Source organism: Podarcis vaucheri (assembly GCF_965113315.1).
Source record: "Podarcis vaucheri genome assembly, chromosome: 13".
Taxonomy (NCBI): domain Eukaryota; kingdom Metazoa; phylum Chordata; class Lepidosauria; order Squamata; family Lacertidae; genus Podarcis; species Podarcis vaucheri.
The window spans coordinates 27,022,083-27,043,628 of NC_138751.1; the positions used below are offsets into that span (position 1 = coordinate 27,022,083).

At 40.9% G+C, this 21,546-nt stretch overlaps 3 protein-coding genes across 3 annotated transcripts in view; 2 read left to right on the forward strand and 1 right to left on the reverse strand.

Annotated features, from left to right (window-relative positions):
- LOC309516597 (vomeronasal type-2 receptor 26-like) overlaps positions 1 to 21,546 on the reverse strand; it is a gene marked incomplete at both ends in the record, with an annotated part of 367,451 nt that overhangs the window by 329,491 nt on the left and 16,414 nt on the right. The gene's annotated exons all lie outside the window — the stretch shown is intronic.
- Positions 6,832 to 7,776, forward strand: LOC309517261 (olfactory receptor 10A4-like; the record flags this gene model as incomplete). The annotated part of the gene is made up of 1 exon (XM_082196403.1): positions 6,832 to 7,776. One exon carries the CDS (start codon positions 6,832 to 6,834, stop codon positions 7,774 to 7,776), a length of 945 nt encoding a protein of 314 aa, XP_082052529.1.
- Positions 12,413 to 13,201, forward strand: LOC309517524 (olfactory receptor 10A4-like; the record flags this gene model as incomplete). Its single annotated transcript, XM_082196749.1, has 1 exon — positions 12,413 to 13,201. One exon carries the CDS (start codon positions 12,413 to 12,415, stop codon positions 13,199 to 13,201), a length of 789 nt encoding a protein of 262 aa, XP_082052875.1.

Consider the following 21,546-nt stretch of genomic DNA (forward strand, 5'->3'; position numbering starts at 1 on the left):
GCTCACCTGCCCCCCCCATGCTATGTCTCTGGGTAGATCATCATCAGCAGCAGCAGCAGCAGCAGCAGCTGGAAGTGGCTTGGAACTAGTCTAATTTTATGTTGGCTCAACTTGCCCCATCATGCTTTACACCAGCTTTTTCCACCTAGGATTGTTCCCTTAGTAATATCTGAATTCTTGTGCAATGGGAATTTTTGTCAACTTGCAAAACATTTATGAAATGTTGTTTGATTAATAATTACATTATAATAATTTCAATCATAAAATTTTTATTATTTATACACCGCCCATCTGGCTGGGTTTCCCCAGCCACTCTCGGTGACTTCCAACACATATAAAAGCATAATGAAACATCAAACATCAACAACTTCCTGACACAGGGCTGCCTTCAGATGTCTTCTAAAATTTGTGTATTTCTTTATTTGCTTAACATCTGATGGGAGGGTGTTCCACAGGGAGAGGACCACTCCCAAGAAGGCCCTCTGCCTGGTTCCCTGTAACTTCACTTCTCACAGTGAGGGAACCACCAGAAGGCCCTTGGAAGTGGACCTCAGTGTCCATGCTGAATGATGGTGGCAGAGACACTTCTTCAGGTTTAGACTTTACAACAAAAATATGAAAGAAGAGACTTAACATTCCTGGATACTGGGGGGGGGGGGGAAAGTATGCTTCTCTATTCCATGACATTTTAGCATGCTAATAGCAAGAAAAAAATCAGGTTAAAATTTGAACACGCTGAATCTGATAGCATATTTCTCATGGTTCTGTGAAAAAGATAAAAATCCAAAACCTGTATGAATATTAAAATGTTTATAACAATTTTCTATAGCAGTTTTTTTTTAAAGTTTTTGTATTTGAATATATCTGAATTGCCTTTGTGTGCAATGAAAATGTTACATTAACTGGCACATATAAAAGGAGAAAAAGCAGGTATTTTACAGGGGGAAAGACAATAATCAAATGGTGTACTGACAAAAAATAAAAAATACACACTTGTGGCTTTGCCAGCTGATTCAGCAACATACCAGTAAAATCAGAAGTAGAGTCTGGCCATTGTCAAGATTCTTCTTGCAAGAGTGCCTCTTGAAAAACATGAGTATTTGTGAATGTATTGCTGCATGCCACCACAATCTCTAAGCAGAGCAAGATTCTAGCAGCAAATCCTCAGCTCCACCCAGCTTTCCCTTCTCTGCAGCACTTTCTTCTTCCACTGCTGGCACTGGAGAAATCAATTAACAGCAGCTCTTCAGCTGCAGCAAGTTCACCCTTTTCCAAGGCATTGTCTTCCTCCTTCAGATACTGATGGCATCTCTGTGCAGTCCAGGTCCTTCAGATTCCCATCCACCTTCTGGATCTCTTTAGTCACTCTTTCCATCTGGGTGCATTGCAGCTAGACTCCTGGATCACTTTTAAGCCCCTGTATAACTTTTAACACATCACATGGCATCACACTTTCCTCTCCACAGCAGCTGATCCATTTTATCCAGCTGTTGGCTTTGTAGCTGCATTAGTCTCTTAAACCACTCGATGAACGTTGATATTCTTCTCTCCATTTCAACTTGGGCACATCTCTCTAGCAGGCTGTCCTCCAGGAAACATGAATCCAAACTTCTGACACCAGTGTTACCTGTCATCCCAATCTCCAAGCGATATAAGATTCCAGGGGTTCCAGGGGTTCATGTTTCCTTTTGGATATGAAGCACATTGGAGACGGTGGTGTATTTATGGAATATTGAGACATGTATGCAACCTGACCCTACGATGGAGGGATGCACAGCATCAATACCCCAAGAGGGTCTTGTTTCTCCCATATCCTCTGCCTTGGATTTAAGCAGACAACAAATATCATGCTCTGTTTCTCTGCCTTTCCAGCTTGCTGCTTTTGCCTCCAGCTTCTAGCTCCCATAACAGCTAACTCTTAACTCTGGCTTTTGTCCTTCTCACTATCTGCAAATAGAGAAAGGGTGCCATCTCCCACAAAGCCCTTCCTTTGGTCTCCTTAGACCACACCCGGATTCTAGTCTGAATATTTCCCAGAATTTGAAGGCTTGATTATCACTTGCTGGATTTAGGAATTAGAGAGGCCGGCATCCTGCTTAACATTCCAAGCCTTGATTAAATTCTAATACTCATTGGATTTGGAGATTAGAGATGTCTGGAACCCACAAACTCATACCAATACTATCATTCTTCCATGAGGCCATCTGAAGAGAAAGAATGAAAGCATCACTGGTTAGAGTTTGACACTTCTCCCCAGGGTGTTTCTAAACAAGGGTGTGGGGGCTCAGGTCACAGATCTCTTCTGTGTCTAGCTTTGATGTTATATTGTTGTTGTTGTTTAGTCGTTTAGTCGTGTCCGACTCTTCGTGACCCCATGGACCAGAGCACGCCAGGCACTTCTGTCCTCCACTGCCTCCCGCAGTTTGATCAAACTCATGCTGGTAGCTTCAAGAACACCATCCAACCATCTCATTCTCTGTCGTCCCCTTCTCCTTGTGCCCTCCATCTTTCCCAACATCAGGGTCCTTTCCAGGGAGTCTTCTCTTCTCATGAGGTGGCCAAAGTATTGGAGCCTCAGCTTCACGATCTGTCCTTCCAGTGAGCGCTCAGGGCTGATTTCCTTCAGAATGGAGAGGTTTGATCTTCTTGCAGTCCATGGGACTCTCAAGAGTCTCCTCCAGCACCATAATTCAAAAGCATCAATTCTTCGGCGATCAGCCTTCTTTATGGTCCAGCTCTCACTTCCATACATCACTACTGGGAAAACCATGGCTTTTACTATACGGACCTTTGTTGGCAAGGTAATGTCTCTGCTTTTTAAGATGTTGTCTAGGTTTGCCATCGCCTTTCTCCCAAGGAGCAGGCGTCTTTTAATTTCGTGACTGCTGTCACCATCTGCACTGATCATGGAGCCCAAGAAAGTAAAATCTCTCACTGCCTCCATTTCTTCCCCTTCTATTTGCCAGGAGGTGATGGGACCAGTGACCATGATCTTCGTTTTTTTGATGTTGAGCTTCAGACCATATTTTGCGCTCTCCTCTTTCACCCTCATTAAAAGGTTCTTTAATTCCTCTTCACTTTCTGCCATCAAGGTTGTGTCATCTGCATATCTGAGGTTGTTGATATTTCTTCCGGCAATCTTAATTCCGGCTTGGGATGTTATATTGTGAGTGAGCATTATTTTCTTGGAAAATATTCAAAAGGGCCAGTTCTGGGGTGGCTTCTAATACCTGTTTATTTATTTTGCATATTTCTTGTAGGACCACTGTCCCAAAGAGTTGTATCTGCACATACTTTTGTAACCCATGAAAACTTTTAATAAAAATTATCCAACAAAAAGTGTCTGATTTGTTGAGTAGTAACAGAGAGTGCCTTGAGTTTGCACATCTTGTGTTGTGCCATTCATGGGGGTTATTGAGGAGCATTCCTGTAGGACAGGGATGGAGAGCCTTTGACCCTTTAGAGGTTGCTGGACTACAAATCCCATCATTTCTGAACATTACCCATGTGGGCTGGGACTGATGGGATTTGAAGTCCAACCATATCTAGAGATATATAGGTTCCTCTTGGTTGATTTTATTTCTGAATTAAAGGTATCATGAAATAGAAAGGATTTACAACCTTTTCAGCCAGGCAGAAATGTTCATGTGTTTCTAACCTCTTCAGGTGAAAGTTCCTAAATGTTGGAGTTTTGAGACTTTGGAAGAAGATGAATAATAAACTGAAGTTATTCTGGTGTGTGGACATTTTGCCCCTAAAATTTAAAAGTGAAAGGAAACAGCTGGGCATATCTGATTTTCATGAAAGTGTTGCCATTCCTAGGTGCTACTGTTGGTGAGTGGTTTTGAGAATCTAAGAGCATCTGAACCTTGACCTCGTTGACCTATTGTTGAAATAGATTAAATGATATTTGATTTTCTGTTTAATCCCAACAAATGGATTTTCAGAATTCTGAATAAATAAAGTCATGGAAATAATAAATGCTTAGACCCAGTACTGGACACATGATAAAGTTACAGAAATCAATTGGTTTCAATAGGTCTTATTTGTGTATTACATAGTTCAGGGGTGAAAAATCTTTTCCAGGCCAAGGACTGCATTGACCCATGGCAACTCATGGCACACATTAAAGTGGATGTGCCTCAAGTGTAAAAGTGGGTGTGGCTAAAGCTTAAAAGTGGGTGTGGCTAAAGCTTAAAAGTGGGTGTGGCCATTTTAATTTTTAATTTTAAAAGGATACATTTGGTCACAAAAATCTCTTGACATCACAGTGTCAGAGGAGGCAACTCATATGAGTGACAGGTAAAAGCATTGTGCTCCCCCCATTTTTTTTACCTGCATTCTACTACAGCTTACTAATTGAATCAATGACACTGTAAAAAGCCAGAGAGATGTACAACAACTCACCTATCATAAAAAACTTGGTGAAAATCAGTAGCTCACCTGACTGAGTTGAGTTGCTGCTGCATGGTGGGATGGAGAGGAAGAGGGGCAAGGTTGACTTGATTAAATGCATTAGGTGCTCCTGCTGGTGAATTTGTACCGTGATGGCTTTCCATCCTGGAATTTAGCCACAACTCATCCAAAGGGAGGTCAGATGATCAGTGCAGCCCCACTATGCCATCCACTTCTAGTGAGACTACCTATGATTATCACCTGAACTCCTGCATAACAAATTATTAAACATTGATGGAAGGCTACTCCTTCTGGACAGTTTTGCAGCTGTCAGGGACATTTGTTGTTGTCTCAGCACCTCATTGTTGTTGTCTCAGCACCACGCTTGAGTTGCATTGTGGGTTTAACTAATCACCTATGGGCTAAGTAGATTGGGGCAACTGTTCACTATGTTGCAGGGGTTATATATCACTGTGTTGTTGGGAATTTTTTCCCCACCCGGGGGCCACTTTCTCTTTTTGGAAACTTTCTGAGAACCACATGTTATGAAATTAACAACAAATGCCAATTTAAAAGTGTGGATAGTGGAGATTTTTGCCCAGGTTTGAAGCAGAGATGGTCGCTAGATGGCTCCTTCATTGTATCCTGTAGAATGATATGAATATTCCTGATCCTGGTATGTTAAAATTAAATAAAATGGCTTTAGTTAGTCCAGTGATAGGTGTCTCATCTTACTTTGCACATCTTTCTGAAACATGTTAATTTAAAGATTAGCACAGTAATGTAGTGAGGTCCTATTAATGTTTAGCCAGAACTAAATCTCACTGGTTTCAATAAGGCTTACTTCTTAGTCTGTTTCTAGGAGTTTGCATTCACAGAGTCCCTTGTTCTAGAGATGTCTTAAGGAGAACCTGGATATCATGCACTTTTGAAAAATGTAATCATTTTGCTTATAATTGGTTTGCTTTGGTTTACTTCACTTATTAATTCACACAGAAATTCCTCAAGAATAATATCTACCACATTTTCAGATATGACAGGACACTGACAATTTCCCTTGATTTTTTTATAAATCATTTATATACCACCTAATTATTCGCATTTCTAAGAGGTGTACATGAAATTGCAATACACGACACAGATCTAAATAAAAAGTAGTTTAGGCAATGAAGTAGGAGTACTTAATGAAGCCTCCAGGGTTCCAGAGTCCCAACTTCCTACACCCGCAAACCTCCTGTGATTAAAGATGACCCAGATAAAAAACATTTGCTGCTCTTCTTTGCAATCAAAGATTTTACTACAAGGTATGATTTGCTGTTTTCACCTTACATAATTGCCAACAAACTCCAGAGCAGGGATGGGTGGATATGTCAGCTTTGTTTTGCTGGAGAACTCCATTACAAAATTCACAAAAGTGTGACTTTCAAAGAATGGCTGTGGTTTTGTTTACATATTGTTTTGAGAAGTGTGGATTATGGATTAGGTAAGTTCACCATTAAATGGGTATTGAATAAAATTTCTTCCCCATCCTTATTCAGGCGTACTAGGTTTTTTTCTTGTTTCTTGGTTTGTTTGTTTTTTTGGAATTCTACAAAATGGGGATATTTGTCACAATTTATCAAAAGAAATGTTAGTTAGCCTAATGAAGAAAGCACAGGGTCACATCATGCAAGGATAAAGAACTGACCCCCCCCCCCAGATAATGTTGGACTACAACTCACATCATCCATCAGCATCTATCTGGAATTTTGGGGTATTTCAAAATATGTGTAGCTTGCCATTTTTAGTGTCATGTGACTATATGGAACAGGTAATTTATTCTGCATAAGCAAAACAGTTTGTGTCATTAGAAGAGTTAAATTTAGAACATTGGTTTAAGCATTTATGAAAGAAAGGAATCTTTAACATGCATTTCAAGGAGTTTAGAACTGAAATATGTTAATGATAAGCTTATATAAGCTATACTTGTTTGTCCAATGACAGCCTCATAATGTCAAGTTTTCATTTATTTTTTCTTCCTCTGCTCCTTTCCTTTATAGATGTTATTTTCTATTCTACAAAGAAAAATGATGGCTCCAAATGAAGACTGGATATACAGTGAGGAATGCAGCTGCTATACTGCAAAAGCATATTGGATTTTTCACTTTCCCATAATCTGCACCATGCCATGGTTTCCCAACATTATCACCATGTTTTGTGATGCATCTTAAATGCATACTTGGAGATCAATCTGAGGTGCTGTTGCCACAACCAGAAGCATTCATTTTGCAAAAGCATTCCAAAACATAGTGCATTGTGGTGTAGCAATTCTTAAATGTTTGTGCAGTATATTGTTCTTATCACAATTCCTTTGAGTCTGGTTAGCATTACAGGAACAACATAACAGTGGGGGAAATAGCCACCCCCTTCCCTTAACTTCTTAGTAAATAATAAAGAATGGCATGGACAAACAGTAGTGATGTCACTGAGTTTATTTTGTTGGGGTTTTCTGATCTTCTTCAGCTCCAGCTTCTGCTTTTTCTGGTATTTGCGATTATGTATATTGTGACCTTATTGGGAAATATCACCATCATTTTGCTCACAACAATTGATCCAGCCCTTCGAAACCCCATGTATTTCTTTCTCAGGAATTTGTCTTTCTTGGAGATCTGCTTCACTCTAGTTATAGTCCCTCAAATGTTGGTGAACCTCCTTTCAGAGAACAAAACCATTTCCTTCCCTGGGTGTGTCATGCAAATGTATTTCTTTTTCTTTTTTGGAAGTTCTGAGTGTTTTCTCCTGGCTACCATGGCTTATGACCGCTATATAGCCATATGCAGCCCTTTGCACTATACATTAATTATGAAAAAGAGGTTTTGTATCCATCTGGCCCTGTTCTCCTGGTGTTCAGGAATTCCAGTGGGGACAGTTCAGACAACATGGCTATTTAGTTTCCCATTCTGTGGTCCTAATAAGGTCAATCACTTTTTTTGTGACGGTCCACCAGTGTTAAAACTAGTCTGTGCAGACACTTATCTGTTTGAGCTGTATGCTGTCACAGGGACTATTGTAATTGTACTATCCCCATTTATCCTAATCTTGGTCTCCTATGTTCATATCATCACTACGATCTTACGAATGCCATCAGCCGAAGGCAGACACAAAGCCTTTTCTACTTGCTCTTCACATCTTGTTGTGGTGACTTTGTTCTACGGCACAGCTGGGTTAACTTATTTCCGACCCAAATCCAGTTATTCTCCAAACACCCAAAAGCTGTTGTCCTTATCGTACACAGTTGTCACTCCCATGCTGAATCCCATCATCTACAGTTTGAGAAACAAGGAAGTGAAAGAAGCCATGAAGAGACTTTTGAGTAGAAAAACACTGCAATTGCAGCTGTAATCGCATGAAAGACTGGAAGGGTTCCAGGGATGTAGTTCAGTAGTGGTGCATCTGTTTTGCATGCAGAAGGACCCAGGCTGAGTCTTCAACAATGACAAAAAGGGCTAAGAGAAACTCAGTGTCTGAAATCTTGGAGATCCACTCATAGACAATGTAGACAATATTGAACTAGATGAACTAGTGGTTTGACTGCATATGGCAACTTCCTATGTTCCTCACTCACCTGCAAAGGTACCAGATTGAAGGTAACAGATTGAAGGTAACAGATTGAAGTATCCCTTCAGTTATTTCTTGTTGTTGCATTTTAACTTATCTCCCTGTTTTGAAAATATATTTTGAGAATGAGATATAAAGTTATAAGTGATCCCTTCTGTTGCTCTGCGATTGAGAATCTTGATAGAAAATACTGTATTCATAGAAACAGATATGTTAGGACTGGATCCCCTCAATTCCCTAGCTTGCCATAAAGTCAGGCATAGCCAACGCCCTGCTGACATTGTTTAGTTCCAGTTCTCATCAGCCCCAGCCAACATGGCCAAAGGGCATGGAGGATGAGAGCTGCAGTCCAACATCTGGAGACAAGCCCTGCATAAGTGTACAGCTATTGTGAATGCAGCTCTCCACTCACTGGAGGACTGTCAACAGGGAAGGAGGGATCAGGATGCACAGGGAAGGCATTGGGGACAATGCGAAAAATGAATGGACCAAGCACTTCATGGTGGTTGTTAAAAATATTTTGTGCCAATGCTTGCTAGCGCTGCAAATAAGAACATGAATGTGTTAGTTTGGTTGGTTTATATATTTCCTATATATGAACTTCAGTGCTTTATTTTTTTAGATTGTCTTAAGGTGTTGGATCCAAAGATTCTTGTCCTCCTTTGAAACACACTTCTTCCAGTGGAATTATCTTCCTTGGAAGAAGTTCCTTCTGTTGGAGAAAAGCATCATTTCAATACAACCCATTATGGGTTGCTATCACAATGAAGTAATAGTTTCCTGTAAAACTGATAATTTGTACAGCACCCCATGCCATGCTAAGAACATAAAATCATAGAGTTGTGGAGTTGGAAGGGACCCCAAGGGTCATCTAGGCCAACTACCTGCAATGCAGGTACCTTTTGCTCAATGTGGGTCTCATGTTGCTTCCACCATGTGGTCTGAGCCTGTATCTTGGATACTGCTGGGGGTGGTGGGAATACAGCCCTCTGTCTCATTAACTGTTGTAAGTACTGATGACAAAATGCACGGCTGATGAAGACAGAAACCTATATCAGAATTAAAATTAATCTAGACTGTTAATCTACTCTTGTGGATAGGGGAAACAGCATATTACTTTAAACATGTTCTATTGCACCCACAAAATGTCAGCAGGGAAAACATCCCTGTTAACATAATTGTATCTGTGTTTTCTGAAAAGTAAACATTTGGTTTAATCAGATATTGCACAATTAGCATTAACTGCTCTAGGGAGAATGAAGAGGGGACAATCTAATCCCAGGTGTCACTTAAGGAATTCATATAATCAAACTTGATCACCAAAGCACAAATCTTTCACAATCTGGGTGGCTCCTAAGCTCCTAAGATTCTGCAGGTAGGCAAATAATTTATTCATTTTTACTTAGCAAACCTTTGCCATGTAGCTGCTGCTCAACAGGAAATTTATGAGTTCAACCTTAGTATATTCACATACATGTCTGGGTTTTTAATCACCTATTCCAATTTAGGAATAAGAACATAAGAAGAAGCTTGCTGAATCAGGCCAATCTAGTCTAGCATCCCATTTTGACTGTGGACATTGTGTGATTCTTCACTTTGATTTATATGATATAACATTAATTTAGAATCAGCAAAGCTTCCTTTCCATTTCATACTGTATTCTGTCCACTTGCATTAGCCTGCATTCTACATCACTATACATGATAAATGGAGAATTCACATAATTTTAGAGTAAACCTCCATAATTTTAGTACTTCCAGCCCCTGTCCAGTACAGCACTTTTGCACTTTCAGCATCCCAGATAAATAGCATATCATCCTCTGGTTAATTGCTTCCAGCGAAGGAGATTTCACCATCTCCAAATGTAGTGATGTGTACCCATCGGAACTTTTCCTATGGCTCCCCTCACCCCCCATAGATAATACCATCAGTAAAGTTGGCAAAACTTGATATAAAATATACCATCAATAAACTTTCATGACCCTGGTGCTAGTCTTTATCTTAAACATAATCTAAAAGGTTTGTGTAAAAATTATTGACCTCTTAATATTAAAGATTAGCACACTAATTTGGTGTTATCAGCAAACTTTAATTATCACCTCCTGTAAGAAACAATCAGGTTACACAGAGAGAGAGAGAGAGAGAGAGAGAGAGAGAGAGAGGGAGAGAGCGTGCGCAATCTTCCTCCAAAAGTAAAGTCATGATTCAGGAAACAAGCAAGATAAATGGTGTTTTCTTACTAAGTATATGGACAAGGTCTGGACAAGGTAAACAAAACAGAGGAACTTGTAAGAAATGAACAAATGATTAGCCAAAGACCCCTCCCATTTCCTCAGTGCTTTTTTCCACGAAAATATGTGCCAGAAGTCACCTTGAACTTGTTACAGTAAGTTGCTGGGTGATGCAGTTCAGTCTTGAACACATACCAGTGCCCCTAGTTCTGGTGCAAGTCAAATAAATGTTCCCGCACCCCTCATTCTCTTATATTCAGGTGGATGGCTAGGACAGCTCAGAACAGTAGAGGCCTGGCTGGGAAGCTTAAAGCCCACCACCACTAAACGGGAGACAGATTGAAGAAAAGGAAATACAAATTAGCACTGCCCCATAGCTTCACCAATCGCAGCTAGGTGCAGCTAGGTGGAGTCATAGATGTAAAATAAATGTCAACTCACATACACTGGACAGCTTGAGGAGGAGCCTACAAAGAACTGTGCGACTAGCTCTGTGCACTCAAGGGGTCTTTGAATTTGTATGCCTTGACCGGGGTTCCCACTTTACTGCCCACCATGGCAGCCAGGTTGAAATTGGGAGAATTCCCAAAGCAGTTTGTGATATGGTATTAAAGTCTGCAGGGAAGAGATACTGTATTTCACCACATAATCGTTACATTTTTATGTTAATTTTTCTTTCCAAAAAGGGGTGTGTGGTGATTATGCAAGAAAAAAGTGGGCGTGGGGAGAGTGTTTGTGTGCTGCTGCATTTGGGGACACCTGGGAGGAGACAGTTCTGCAATAAGAAACCCTACATTCCCTGCCCCGTGAGCCCCACATGGAGAAGCAGAAGGCCCTCTGCACTGGCCCCGCCTCAGGCATGCACCCCTCTGCTGCTTGCTCCCTGGCACAGGCAGTTACTGGGTACTGGGCAAATCTGCAGATCCCAGCTGTGTGCCTCTGGGCACGACCTCACCACCATCCCTTCCCCTGCCAAATTTCTCCTCCATTGCTGGGTCTTGGGCTGGGCCTCCTCAGCTGCCACTGCTGCGTTCGCTCCCTGTGTGGGGCTGCTTTGTTCTTCATGGGCTGAGGGCTGGCTCAGCCAACAGGCAAGGCCCACAGGCAGGCGTGGGCCCACAGCAGAATAGGAAGAGCCTAGGAAACAGCTGCACCAAGTGCCATTTAATTTTTAAAAGCAGAGAAATGCTGTTGAAAGTAAACAACAGCTTCAGAGCAAAATGAAACACCTCATTCGCAAGGGATTTCCACACTTTGGAAAGGTATTTTCATTCCTGCGACGATTATGCGGTGAATCCTTTGGGACTGATTTTAGGACCCCCCCCCCAAAAAAGGGGTATAGCTATTTTGCAGTGGCAATGATTATTTGGTGAAATACAGGTAGATCATTCTTGAGAGAAATCTAAACAGATAGTTTGCAGAGGTCTTATTTGAAATTACACTTGCAAATTAGTAAGTGGAGCATTTCAGTCATAGAGCCAAAAGGTATGGATTATCTCCCAACCAATTCTGTAAATGTAATGGTTATGTTTCGAATAGATTTTTCCCAGCCACAGTTAAACATGTAAGTTATTCCATCTAACAGTTTCTCAATGAGGGAGTGAACAACTCTCCTAAGCACACTATAGTATTTTATTTTATGTGAAGTTGCTACAGGAAATTGTTGTGTAATGCAGGGTGTTGGAGGGGGAGAAATGCATTGAGAACAAAATGAGCACATTAAAGAACAAGACACTGATTAACAAAGTGATGGACAATTAGACCGAGGAAGTCAACTTTTAAAGACTGATGACAATACATTTCCCCTTATCCTGCCTTAAACTGCCCATATTTGACCTGTCCATCTTTTATTGCTTTCTATATCATCTACTAACAGAAAGGAACAAGTTCAATGGTTGAAGAGTGGTAGAGAGACACTACCATCTCTTTAGAAAATTGCTTATAGAAGAAGGAACACCCCGACAGCTTTATCTGACAGTGTTCAAGACATGATGACACAGACTGAGAAAAAGTTAATTACCCAAGACAATTGGACCAGTGTTACAGAATTCATCCTTATTGGCTTTTCCAATCACCCTGAGCTTCAGGTACCTCTTTTCATCCTCTTCCTTATCATCTATGGAATAACTTTGTCAGGAAATGTCCTCATTGTTCTTGTCACAACCTTGGACCTTTCACTTCAAAGCCCCATGTATTTCTTTCTCCGGAACCTTTCTTTCTTGGAGATCTGCTTCAATTTGGTCATTGTCCCAAAGATGCTGGTCAATTTTCTGATAGAGAACAAGACCATTTCCTATGCTGGCTGTGCCACACAAATGTATTTCTTCTTCTTCTTTGGTGCAGCTGAGTGCTGTCTTCTTGCTGCCATGGCATATGACCGTTACATTGCCATCTGCAATCCCTTACGTTATCCAGACATTATGAGCAGAAGGACCTGCTTCCAGTTAGCTGCTGCATCATGGTTCTCAGGCTTCCCTGTCTCTACTGTACAGACCACATGGATCTTCAGTTTGCCATTTTGTGGACCTAATAAAGTCAACCATTTCTTCTGCGACAGTCCCCCTGTTCTAGAGTTGGCTTGTGCTGATACTTACATGTTTGAAATTGAAGCTCTCACGGCCACTGTGCTCTTCATCATGTTTCCCTTCCTCTTGATTCTCCTCACATATGTTCGTATCATCACCACTATCCTGAGCATGCCTTCAGCAGAGGGGCGACATAAAGCCTTCTCAACATGTTCATCTCATCTCGTAGTGGTTACTTTGTTTTACGGTACAGCTACATCTACCTATTTCCGGCCCAAATCCAGTTACTCACCAGATACAAAGAAGATCCTCTCCCTGTCCTACACAGTCATCACACCCATGTTAAATCCAATCATCTATAGCCTGAGAAACAAAGATGTAAAAGGTGCATTGAAAAGGACATTGTGCAGGAGAATATTTGCCCAGAACACAATATTATTTGTTGATCATTAACATAGCATGCCTTGATAACTATGATATAAAATGGTGATTTGGATGTATGGATGGGCTTTCTTTTATCAGCTTTGTATCTTATATAAATTTATGTTATAATTATTTTCAAAAAGTATCTTCAATTTTTAGGAAAATATATATCCAAACACTTGAAGGGTACAGGAATTACAGGGGAAATACAGCATGTAATGAACTTTTATTGTAAAATATTATTTTTATTAATCAACTTGCTTTCTTGTATACAATTATTTGCCAATACTTGTTTCTTTCTTAATTTCTTTTGATTGAAGTTATTCGGTTGGATGATAGCATTGATGAGAATAAGAGCCAATCCCATGAAACTGCTGTTACTCTATGTGCAGTATAGCTATTAGGACTGTACATTCTACCACGTGTTCAGCATGGGATAATGCTTAATTCCTGTATCCCATATCTCCTCAGAAGGAGTGACCCTACTATTAGGCAAAGAGAGGTGTCAACCTCAGGTATTAAATGCTGGAAGGCAGGGAATGGCATTGGTAACTTATTTAAGATAGTGATAGCATGCTCAGAGAATATTGACCCTACCAGCTTACTTGCAAAAGCTACAATTTCCAGACTATCTTCAAAGGTAGTCCCATGTAGAATGCACTGCAATTGTAAGCTTAGAGGTTGGCACTGCATGAATAACCATTGGTCAGCCTATCTTTATCCAGAAATGACCACAGTTATGGTGCTGGAGGAGACTCTTGAGAGTCCCATGGACTGCAAGAAGATCAAACGTATCCATTCTTAAGGAAATCAGCCCTGAGTGCTCACTGGAAGGACAGATCGTGAAGCTGAGGCTCCAATACTTTGGCCACCTCATGAGAAGAGAAGACTCCCTGGAAAAGACCCTGATGTTGGGAAAGATGGAGGGCACAAGGAGAAGGGGAAGACAGAGGATGAGATGGTTGGATAGTGTTCTCGAAGCTACCAGCATGAGTTTGATCAAACTGCGGGAGGCAGTGGAAGACAGGAGTGCCTGGCGTGCTCTGGTCCATGGGGTCACGAAGAGTCGGACACGACTAAATGACTAAACAAAAACAACATCACATCAACCAAACCCAGGCATAGGCCTTCCTAACCACTAAGGTTACCTGTCCCTCAAGTGACAGAGATGTTTCCAGAAGCACCTGCAAGCTACATACCTGCTCCTACTTGTTTACTATTTTCTGGGAAATTTTTGATACTGATTTGTTTTTGAAGGACCCCCTTTGGTATATATAAAAGTATGCTGGATATAGTCTGGGGCGCACTGTTTACATGGGACTCTGGCTTGCTAAGAGGGCCTCTTCTAATTGAATTGAGAGTGTGTTCTAGTACCCAGCTACCATTCCCATACAGTTGTGCATTGAAATTTGGTCAGTTTGTTTCCAAGCAAACACAAGCTTGCTAATAACCTCTTTTCCACCTCTTCCCATCCCCTATACTTCCTAGTAAGCAGTAGAAATATGGATGTGTGGGGGTGTGAAAGTGCAAAGGTATATAAAGTAGAAGAGTGCCTAATGCTTATAAAAAAAGAATAATTAAAAAATGAAAAATAAAGCAAATTAATATACTTTATACATCATTAGTAACATTCATAAAATCAGCTCCATTTCAGTTTGGAAGCTCAGAGCAAGACTTGAAGTAGCTTAGAGGAAGTTACTTGTACACCCCCTTTATTTCTTGCATCGGATAATAATAATAATAATAATAATAATAATAATAATAATAATAATAATAATAATAATTTATTATTTGTACCCCGCCCATCTGGCTGGGTTTCTCCAGCCACTCTGGGCGGCTTCCATAGAAACCAAAAAACACTAAAATATCATACATTAAAAACTTCCCTGAACAGGGCTGCCTTAAGATGTCTTCTGAATGTCAGGTAGTTGTTTATCATTTTGACATCTGATGGGAGGGCGTTCCACAGGGCGGGCGCCACTACCGAAAAGGCTCTCTGCCTGGTTCCCTGTAGCTTTGCTTCTCGAAATGAGGGAACCGCCAGAAGGCCCTTGGCGCTGGTCCTCAGCGTCTGGGCAGAACGATGGGGGTGGAGACGCTCCTTCAGGTATACTGTGCTGAAGCCGTTTAGGGCTTTAAAGGTCAACACCAGCACTTTGAATTGTGCTCGGAAACGTACTGGGAGCCAATGTAGGTCTTTCAAGACCGGTGTTATGTGGTCTTGGCGGCCGCCCCCAGTCACCAGTCTAGCTGCTGCATTCTGGATTAGTTGTAGTTTCCGAGTCACCTTCAAAGGTAGCCCCACGTAGAGCGCATTGCAGTAGTCCAAGCGGGAGATAACTAGAGCATGCACCACTCTGGCGAGACAGTCCGCAGGCAGGTAGGGTCTCAGCCTGCGTACCAGGTGGAGTTGGTAGACAGCTGCCCTGGATACAGAATTGACCTGCGCCTCCATGGACAGCTGTGAGTCCAAAATGACTCCCAGGCTACGCACCTGGTCCTTCAGGGGCACAGTTACCCTATTCAGGACCAGGGAGTCCTCCACACCAGCCCGCCCCCTGTCCCCCAAAAACAGTACTTCTGTCTTGTCAGGATTCAACTTCAATCCATTAGCCGCCACCCATCCTCCAACCGCCTCCAGGCACTCACACAGGACCTTCACCGCCTTCACTGGTTCTGATTTGAAAGAGAGGTAGAGCTGGGTATCATCTGCATATTGATGGACACCCAGTCCAAACCCCCTGATGATCTCTCCCAGTGGCTTCATATAGATGTTAAAAAGCATGGAGGAGAGGACGGAACCCTGAGGCACCCCACAAGTGAGGGCCCAAGGGTCTGAACACTCATCCCCCACCACCACTTTCTGAACACGGCCCAGGAGGAAGGAGCGATACCACTGTATAACAGTGCCCCCAGCTCCCAACCCCTCTAGACGGTCCAGAAGGATGTTATGGTCGATTGTATCAAAGGCCGCTGAGAGATCCAGCAGAACTAGGATAAGGATGAGGCACAAGAAAAAATGGCCAAGAAAATTGATAATTACATATTCCACTATTAATTATTTTGTTATGGGCATGTTGGAGAACAAGTCAATGATTCTTAATACTTGGGAGCTACTTTTCAGTTCGCTCTGCCCTGTTCACTTCAGATTGAATATGTTGATGATTACCAGTGTTCACACTTCCCATATGTTTTGACACAGTTCTCTGCTCAAACAACAAATAACATGCATGTTTTGAGAGATTTTTTAAAAAATTATTTTGTTCAGAAAAATCTGAATGCAAACATATTTTATTGGATATTTCTATTTAGATTAAAAAGAAGCTGTAGACCGATGTGGCAATGAGATGGCTTGGATCACACACATGTTAAAGTTACATGGAGCAGAAATAGACTAATATGCCCATCCCTGGATGCAAATCCACCCGTCTGGTACATATGATGTTCCATTTTCACCATTGCAGACATAATTTTCTCAGTGACTGAATTCACTGGGGAAATCAAACTTCTTATTAGCAATCTGCACTTTGAGGATTATTTTTTTCAATGCTGCTTTCATATCCTTATTCCTCAACGTGTAGATCACAGGGTTGAGCATTGGAGTAACTACACTGGACACCACAGCTATGATTTTGTTCATGTCAAAAGATGAACGGGTAGTTGGACTTACATACATGAATATCACTGTCCCATAATATAGAGAGACGACAGTAAGATGGGAGGCACAAGTGGAGAAAGCCTTGCGGCGCCCATGTGAGGAAGGTATTCTCAATATGGTTATACTAATGTATATATAGGAGACAACAGTGGACAGGAATGTGCTCAGAATCACCATAGCAGAAAGGAAGAATACAATCTTCTGTGTAAGAGATGTGTCAACGCAAGCCAGTTTTAGTAATGGTGGAATATCACAAAAGAAATGGTTTATCACATTGGGTCCACAAAAGGGCAAATTCACCACCACTATGGCAGCTACCATAGGGGCCAGACAGCCTCCTGCCCAGCAGGCAACCACAAGAAACACACACACTCTTTTATTCATGATTGTTGAATATCTGAGAGGATAGCATATGGCCACATATCGGTCATAGGCCATCACTGCAAGGAGGAAGCACTCAGCTGTCCCAAGAAAAAAGAAGAAGTAGGACTGTAGCAAACAGGCAGCAAAGGAAATTGTGTGCACCCACATCAACAAGATGGACAGCAGCTTAGGGACTGTTGAAGATGTATAGCCAATGTCCAAGAAAGAGAGGTTTCCCAGGAAGAAGTACATGGGGGTTTGAAGGTGGCTGTCTGTCTTAACAGTTATGATTATGATTATGTTGCCAGTCATTGTAAGAAGGTACATAGCAAGGAAGAGAAAAAAGAGGGCAATTTCCACCTTCCGAGTATTAGGGAAGCCCAGAATAATGAAGGTTGTCACTATGGTATGGTTCAGAGGTTCCACAAACCAGTATTCTTCCATCTACAAGAAACAAACAAACAAACAAACAAACAAACAAACAAACTGTATTGCAATGTCATGTCTTCTTATTTTTAAAAAATCCCAGTAAATATCACCAAACTATGCAAGACACTCTTGGCTTTGTCCCCATCCTCTTCTCTCATTAAGGTGCAAGCCTGTTCACATACACATAAAGGGTGTGGGTATTGATAAATTATTGAAAATATGAATTTGAAAACTGGAAATAATAAAAAGTTGGGACAGATGCTGCAATCATAGAATTATAGAACCAATTTCTAGACAAAATGTTCCAGCAGAATTTTGGAAAGTGCAAAATTTCATAGGGTTTGTTTGGATTTTTGCATGGATAAAACAGTTAAAGATTTCTTTTTTACAATTGAAAACAACATTTCTGGATGTGACATTTCTATGAGAAGTCATTGCACAATGGTAGATCATCTGCTTTGCATGTGGAAGGCTCCGGGTTCAATTCCTGATCTCTCCAGGTGGTGCTGGACAAGAATCCTGTCTGAAACCTAAGTAGCCACTGACTGGCAGTGTATATAATACTAAGCTACATGGACCAGTAGTGTGACGCCGTATAAGACAGCTTCCTATATTCCTCTAATGGAAGTATGGAGATACCATGAAGTTTAACCTAGTGCAAAATATTAATACAGTTTAGGAAATTCTTTTTTAAAGTGGGAATACAATTGTAATAAAATAAATTAATAAACTCTTCAGTAGCACTTCAGTATTATTGTATCTTCGTTGGCAAGAAACATTTCCATTTCCATCTCCTCTCCAATAACTGAAGGCTGGGATACAAAAACTGTAGCTGAAATTTTATGCAAGCTTATGAAAGTCAAGGAGGAAGAATCTGTCCAAAGATACTTTTGTTGAATTGTTGACAGGTTTGTTTGTTATTAATAATATGCTCAGGCTGCAATCCAGTGCACGTTCAAGGCATGTGCTTTGAACTGAATAGGAATTCTAAGCAAGTTTATTGAGACACCAGAATATTATTATTAGGAGAAGTGATGTGTTGCAATTAAAACAAAATATTTGGGGTGATATAATCAAACTAAAGTTGTCTTTAGGAACAATCCTATGCACAAGAAACTGACATAAAGTAAGCCAGGCATAAGTTAAACTGGTGTAGGTTTCACCAGATCCAAACTCCGTGCAGGAGATGGGCTTAAGTTACACCACCCTATTTGCTGGCTTAACTTTTGCAAGGTTTCCAAGTCATGTGATCAAGCTGGCCTGGGATTTAGCCTCATCCTCCCCACTGGTCCTGGAATGCCCTGGAATGACCCTTTTCACTGTTTATGCTGATTTAAGATCTGCTGGGCTTGGCTCACCTGGCTAGATTCCAGCCGAGATGGGGTGGGGTAGATTCGGCAGTGTATCTCCAGCTAAGCCAGGAATGGGGAGTTATGCTGTCATCCTTGCTATGCTAGGAACCACTCAGCTCAACCAGACAAGTGCTGGATTCTAACCCTGCTCATTCCAGGATATATTACAATATAATTCTTCTCCTTCGCTCAGATTTCAGTAGGAGGAAGTTAACCATACACTTATTTTGGCTGAACTGCATCTGGAGTTTCTTAGCCTTAGGCAATTTGAATGCCTAACATTTACTGATATATTTAGATTAATTTTATTATTTTTAAATAAATAAATAAGTTCATGTCACTAGACTATGAAGGACAAACATCTTGATGGAGGGGGGGGGGGACAATAGCAATAATGATAAAAATGAAATTAAATCCCAGATCTGAGTCACTGCAAACCAAATTAACACACTGAAACCAAAAATGCAACAGACTTACTGTACAGGCTTAAAATTGTCACTTGGAGTTCAGGGTCTGTTTTTGACTTTGTGTCTATTGTCAAAAAACAAATTCATAAACAAGGACTATTGTAAATGAATCCAGATATGTTATAATAGTTGTTTACAACATGCAATGAAATAAACTATAGGAGAAATCATCATAAACTGTGTCCTTTTATTCCAAAGCAGTGAGCACTGGCTGCTATATCAATTCTTATTAGCAGGATTAGTATCTCCAAGAATGCATGTCTCTTGGGTTTTGAACAATTTAGCCTAGTGAGAATTAAATGTATTCATGTGTTTTAATGATGAGAAAATAGTATCCAGGCAAGCAAATATAGGTTATCTTTTCAAAAAAAACCAAACAACCCAAAGCTTAACGCAATGTTTTCTTCCCAATCTATTCAGATGCCTCCTGTTGCTTTCAAACACCACTTTTCCCCTTTCATTGTCTCTCCATGCTCATTGTCTCAAAATATAACAACAGAATACTTTACTTATGAGTAAAATAGATCTTTATTCAGGCAAGTAGCAGTATAGGCTCAACAGTACAGTGGTACCTTGGTTCCTGAATGGCTTGGCTCCCGAACAAATTGGCTCCTGAACGCCGCAAACCTGGAAGTGAGTGTTCCTATTTGTGAATTATTATTTTTTTTGGAAGCTGAACATCCGATGCATCTTCTGCAGCTTCTGATTGAGTGCTGGAAGCTCCTGGAGCCAACCAGAAGCCGCACCTTGGTTTTCGAACGGTTTTGGGAGTCTAACAGACTTCTGGAACAGATTAAGTTTGAGAACCAAGGTACCACTGTATAGGTTCAGCAGCAGATAAAGGAGTAGGAGACAAGAGTTCAGGAGCCAAACAAGGCATTCATAATTTGAGAGAAAGAACAGAGATGTCCCAACAAGCTTTTGAAGATGAAAACATGGTAGGCATCCTACTCTCGCCTCGGAGGTGAAGCCTGATTCTCAGTGAAAAGACAGCACCATTCCCTTATGTTTCCTCTATAGCCTCTGTCTTCTTGTGCTCAGCCAATGCTAGCAGCTGGTTGATGCCCTCCCCTCCTGTCACCCTTTTTTCCTGGGGTTTCTAAAAATGAATTTAAAGAGATTTTCAGCAGACTCCTAACAGTGGGCTCCTAAGGCCTACTCAGTCCTGGTGCCCTCCCTGTGGAACATCCCTTCAGATGCCGAGGAGATAAAGAACTACATAACTTTTAGAAGACATCTGAAGGCAGCCCTGTATTGAGATTTTTTTATGTTTGATATTTTACTATGTTTTATATATGTTGCAAGTCACCCAGAGTGGCTGGGGAAACCCAAGCAGATGGGTGGGGTATTAATAATAACAGTAATAGTAATAATTATAATTATAATGTCTTCTGAGAAGTAAGTACAATTAGATTCAGTGTGGCTCACGCTTAGAATCATAGAATCATAGAGTTGGAAGAGACCACAAGGGCCATCGAGTCCAACCCCCTGCCAAGCAGGAAACAGTAAGTGGGGTTGCGACTGAAGTTTCAACTTGCAATCCTGTATTGCAATGTTTGTCAACATTGGTTATAAATCTACTCTAATAGGATAATACTGTTAAACATAAGAAATGAATTAATTAAATTAATGGTAGTGTACTCAGAGTAAACCCATGGAAATGAATGAATATGTTAGTCTTGTCTATTAACTTAAGGGGTCCACTCTGATTAGAACTAGTATTGAATACCACCCTATCTGCTTCAGTTTTCCGCAAAAGCAGTCCCTATTCCTGAAATTAAAGGGGCCTGCCTTCACAAGCAATTTTCTCATAAGGTAGATGACCAAGGAAGATGTAACCATTTAATTGTCATCTCCTGTATCTTCTCCATCTCTACAGTGTGGTTTTAGGCTGATATAAAATGAGATCCAACAACATCATAGATGTGGGTAGAGATCGTATTTTAACATTGAATATCTCCCCTCCGCAGTACCAAATAATCCTTATTGCTTCCAATCATACATTCCAGTTAATGAGACATAAATTGTCAGTTAAGCAGATAGTCAGGAAGTATGGCACTGAAAATGAAATGAAAAACATTTTGCTGCTCACACAGTTTTTATTCT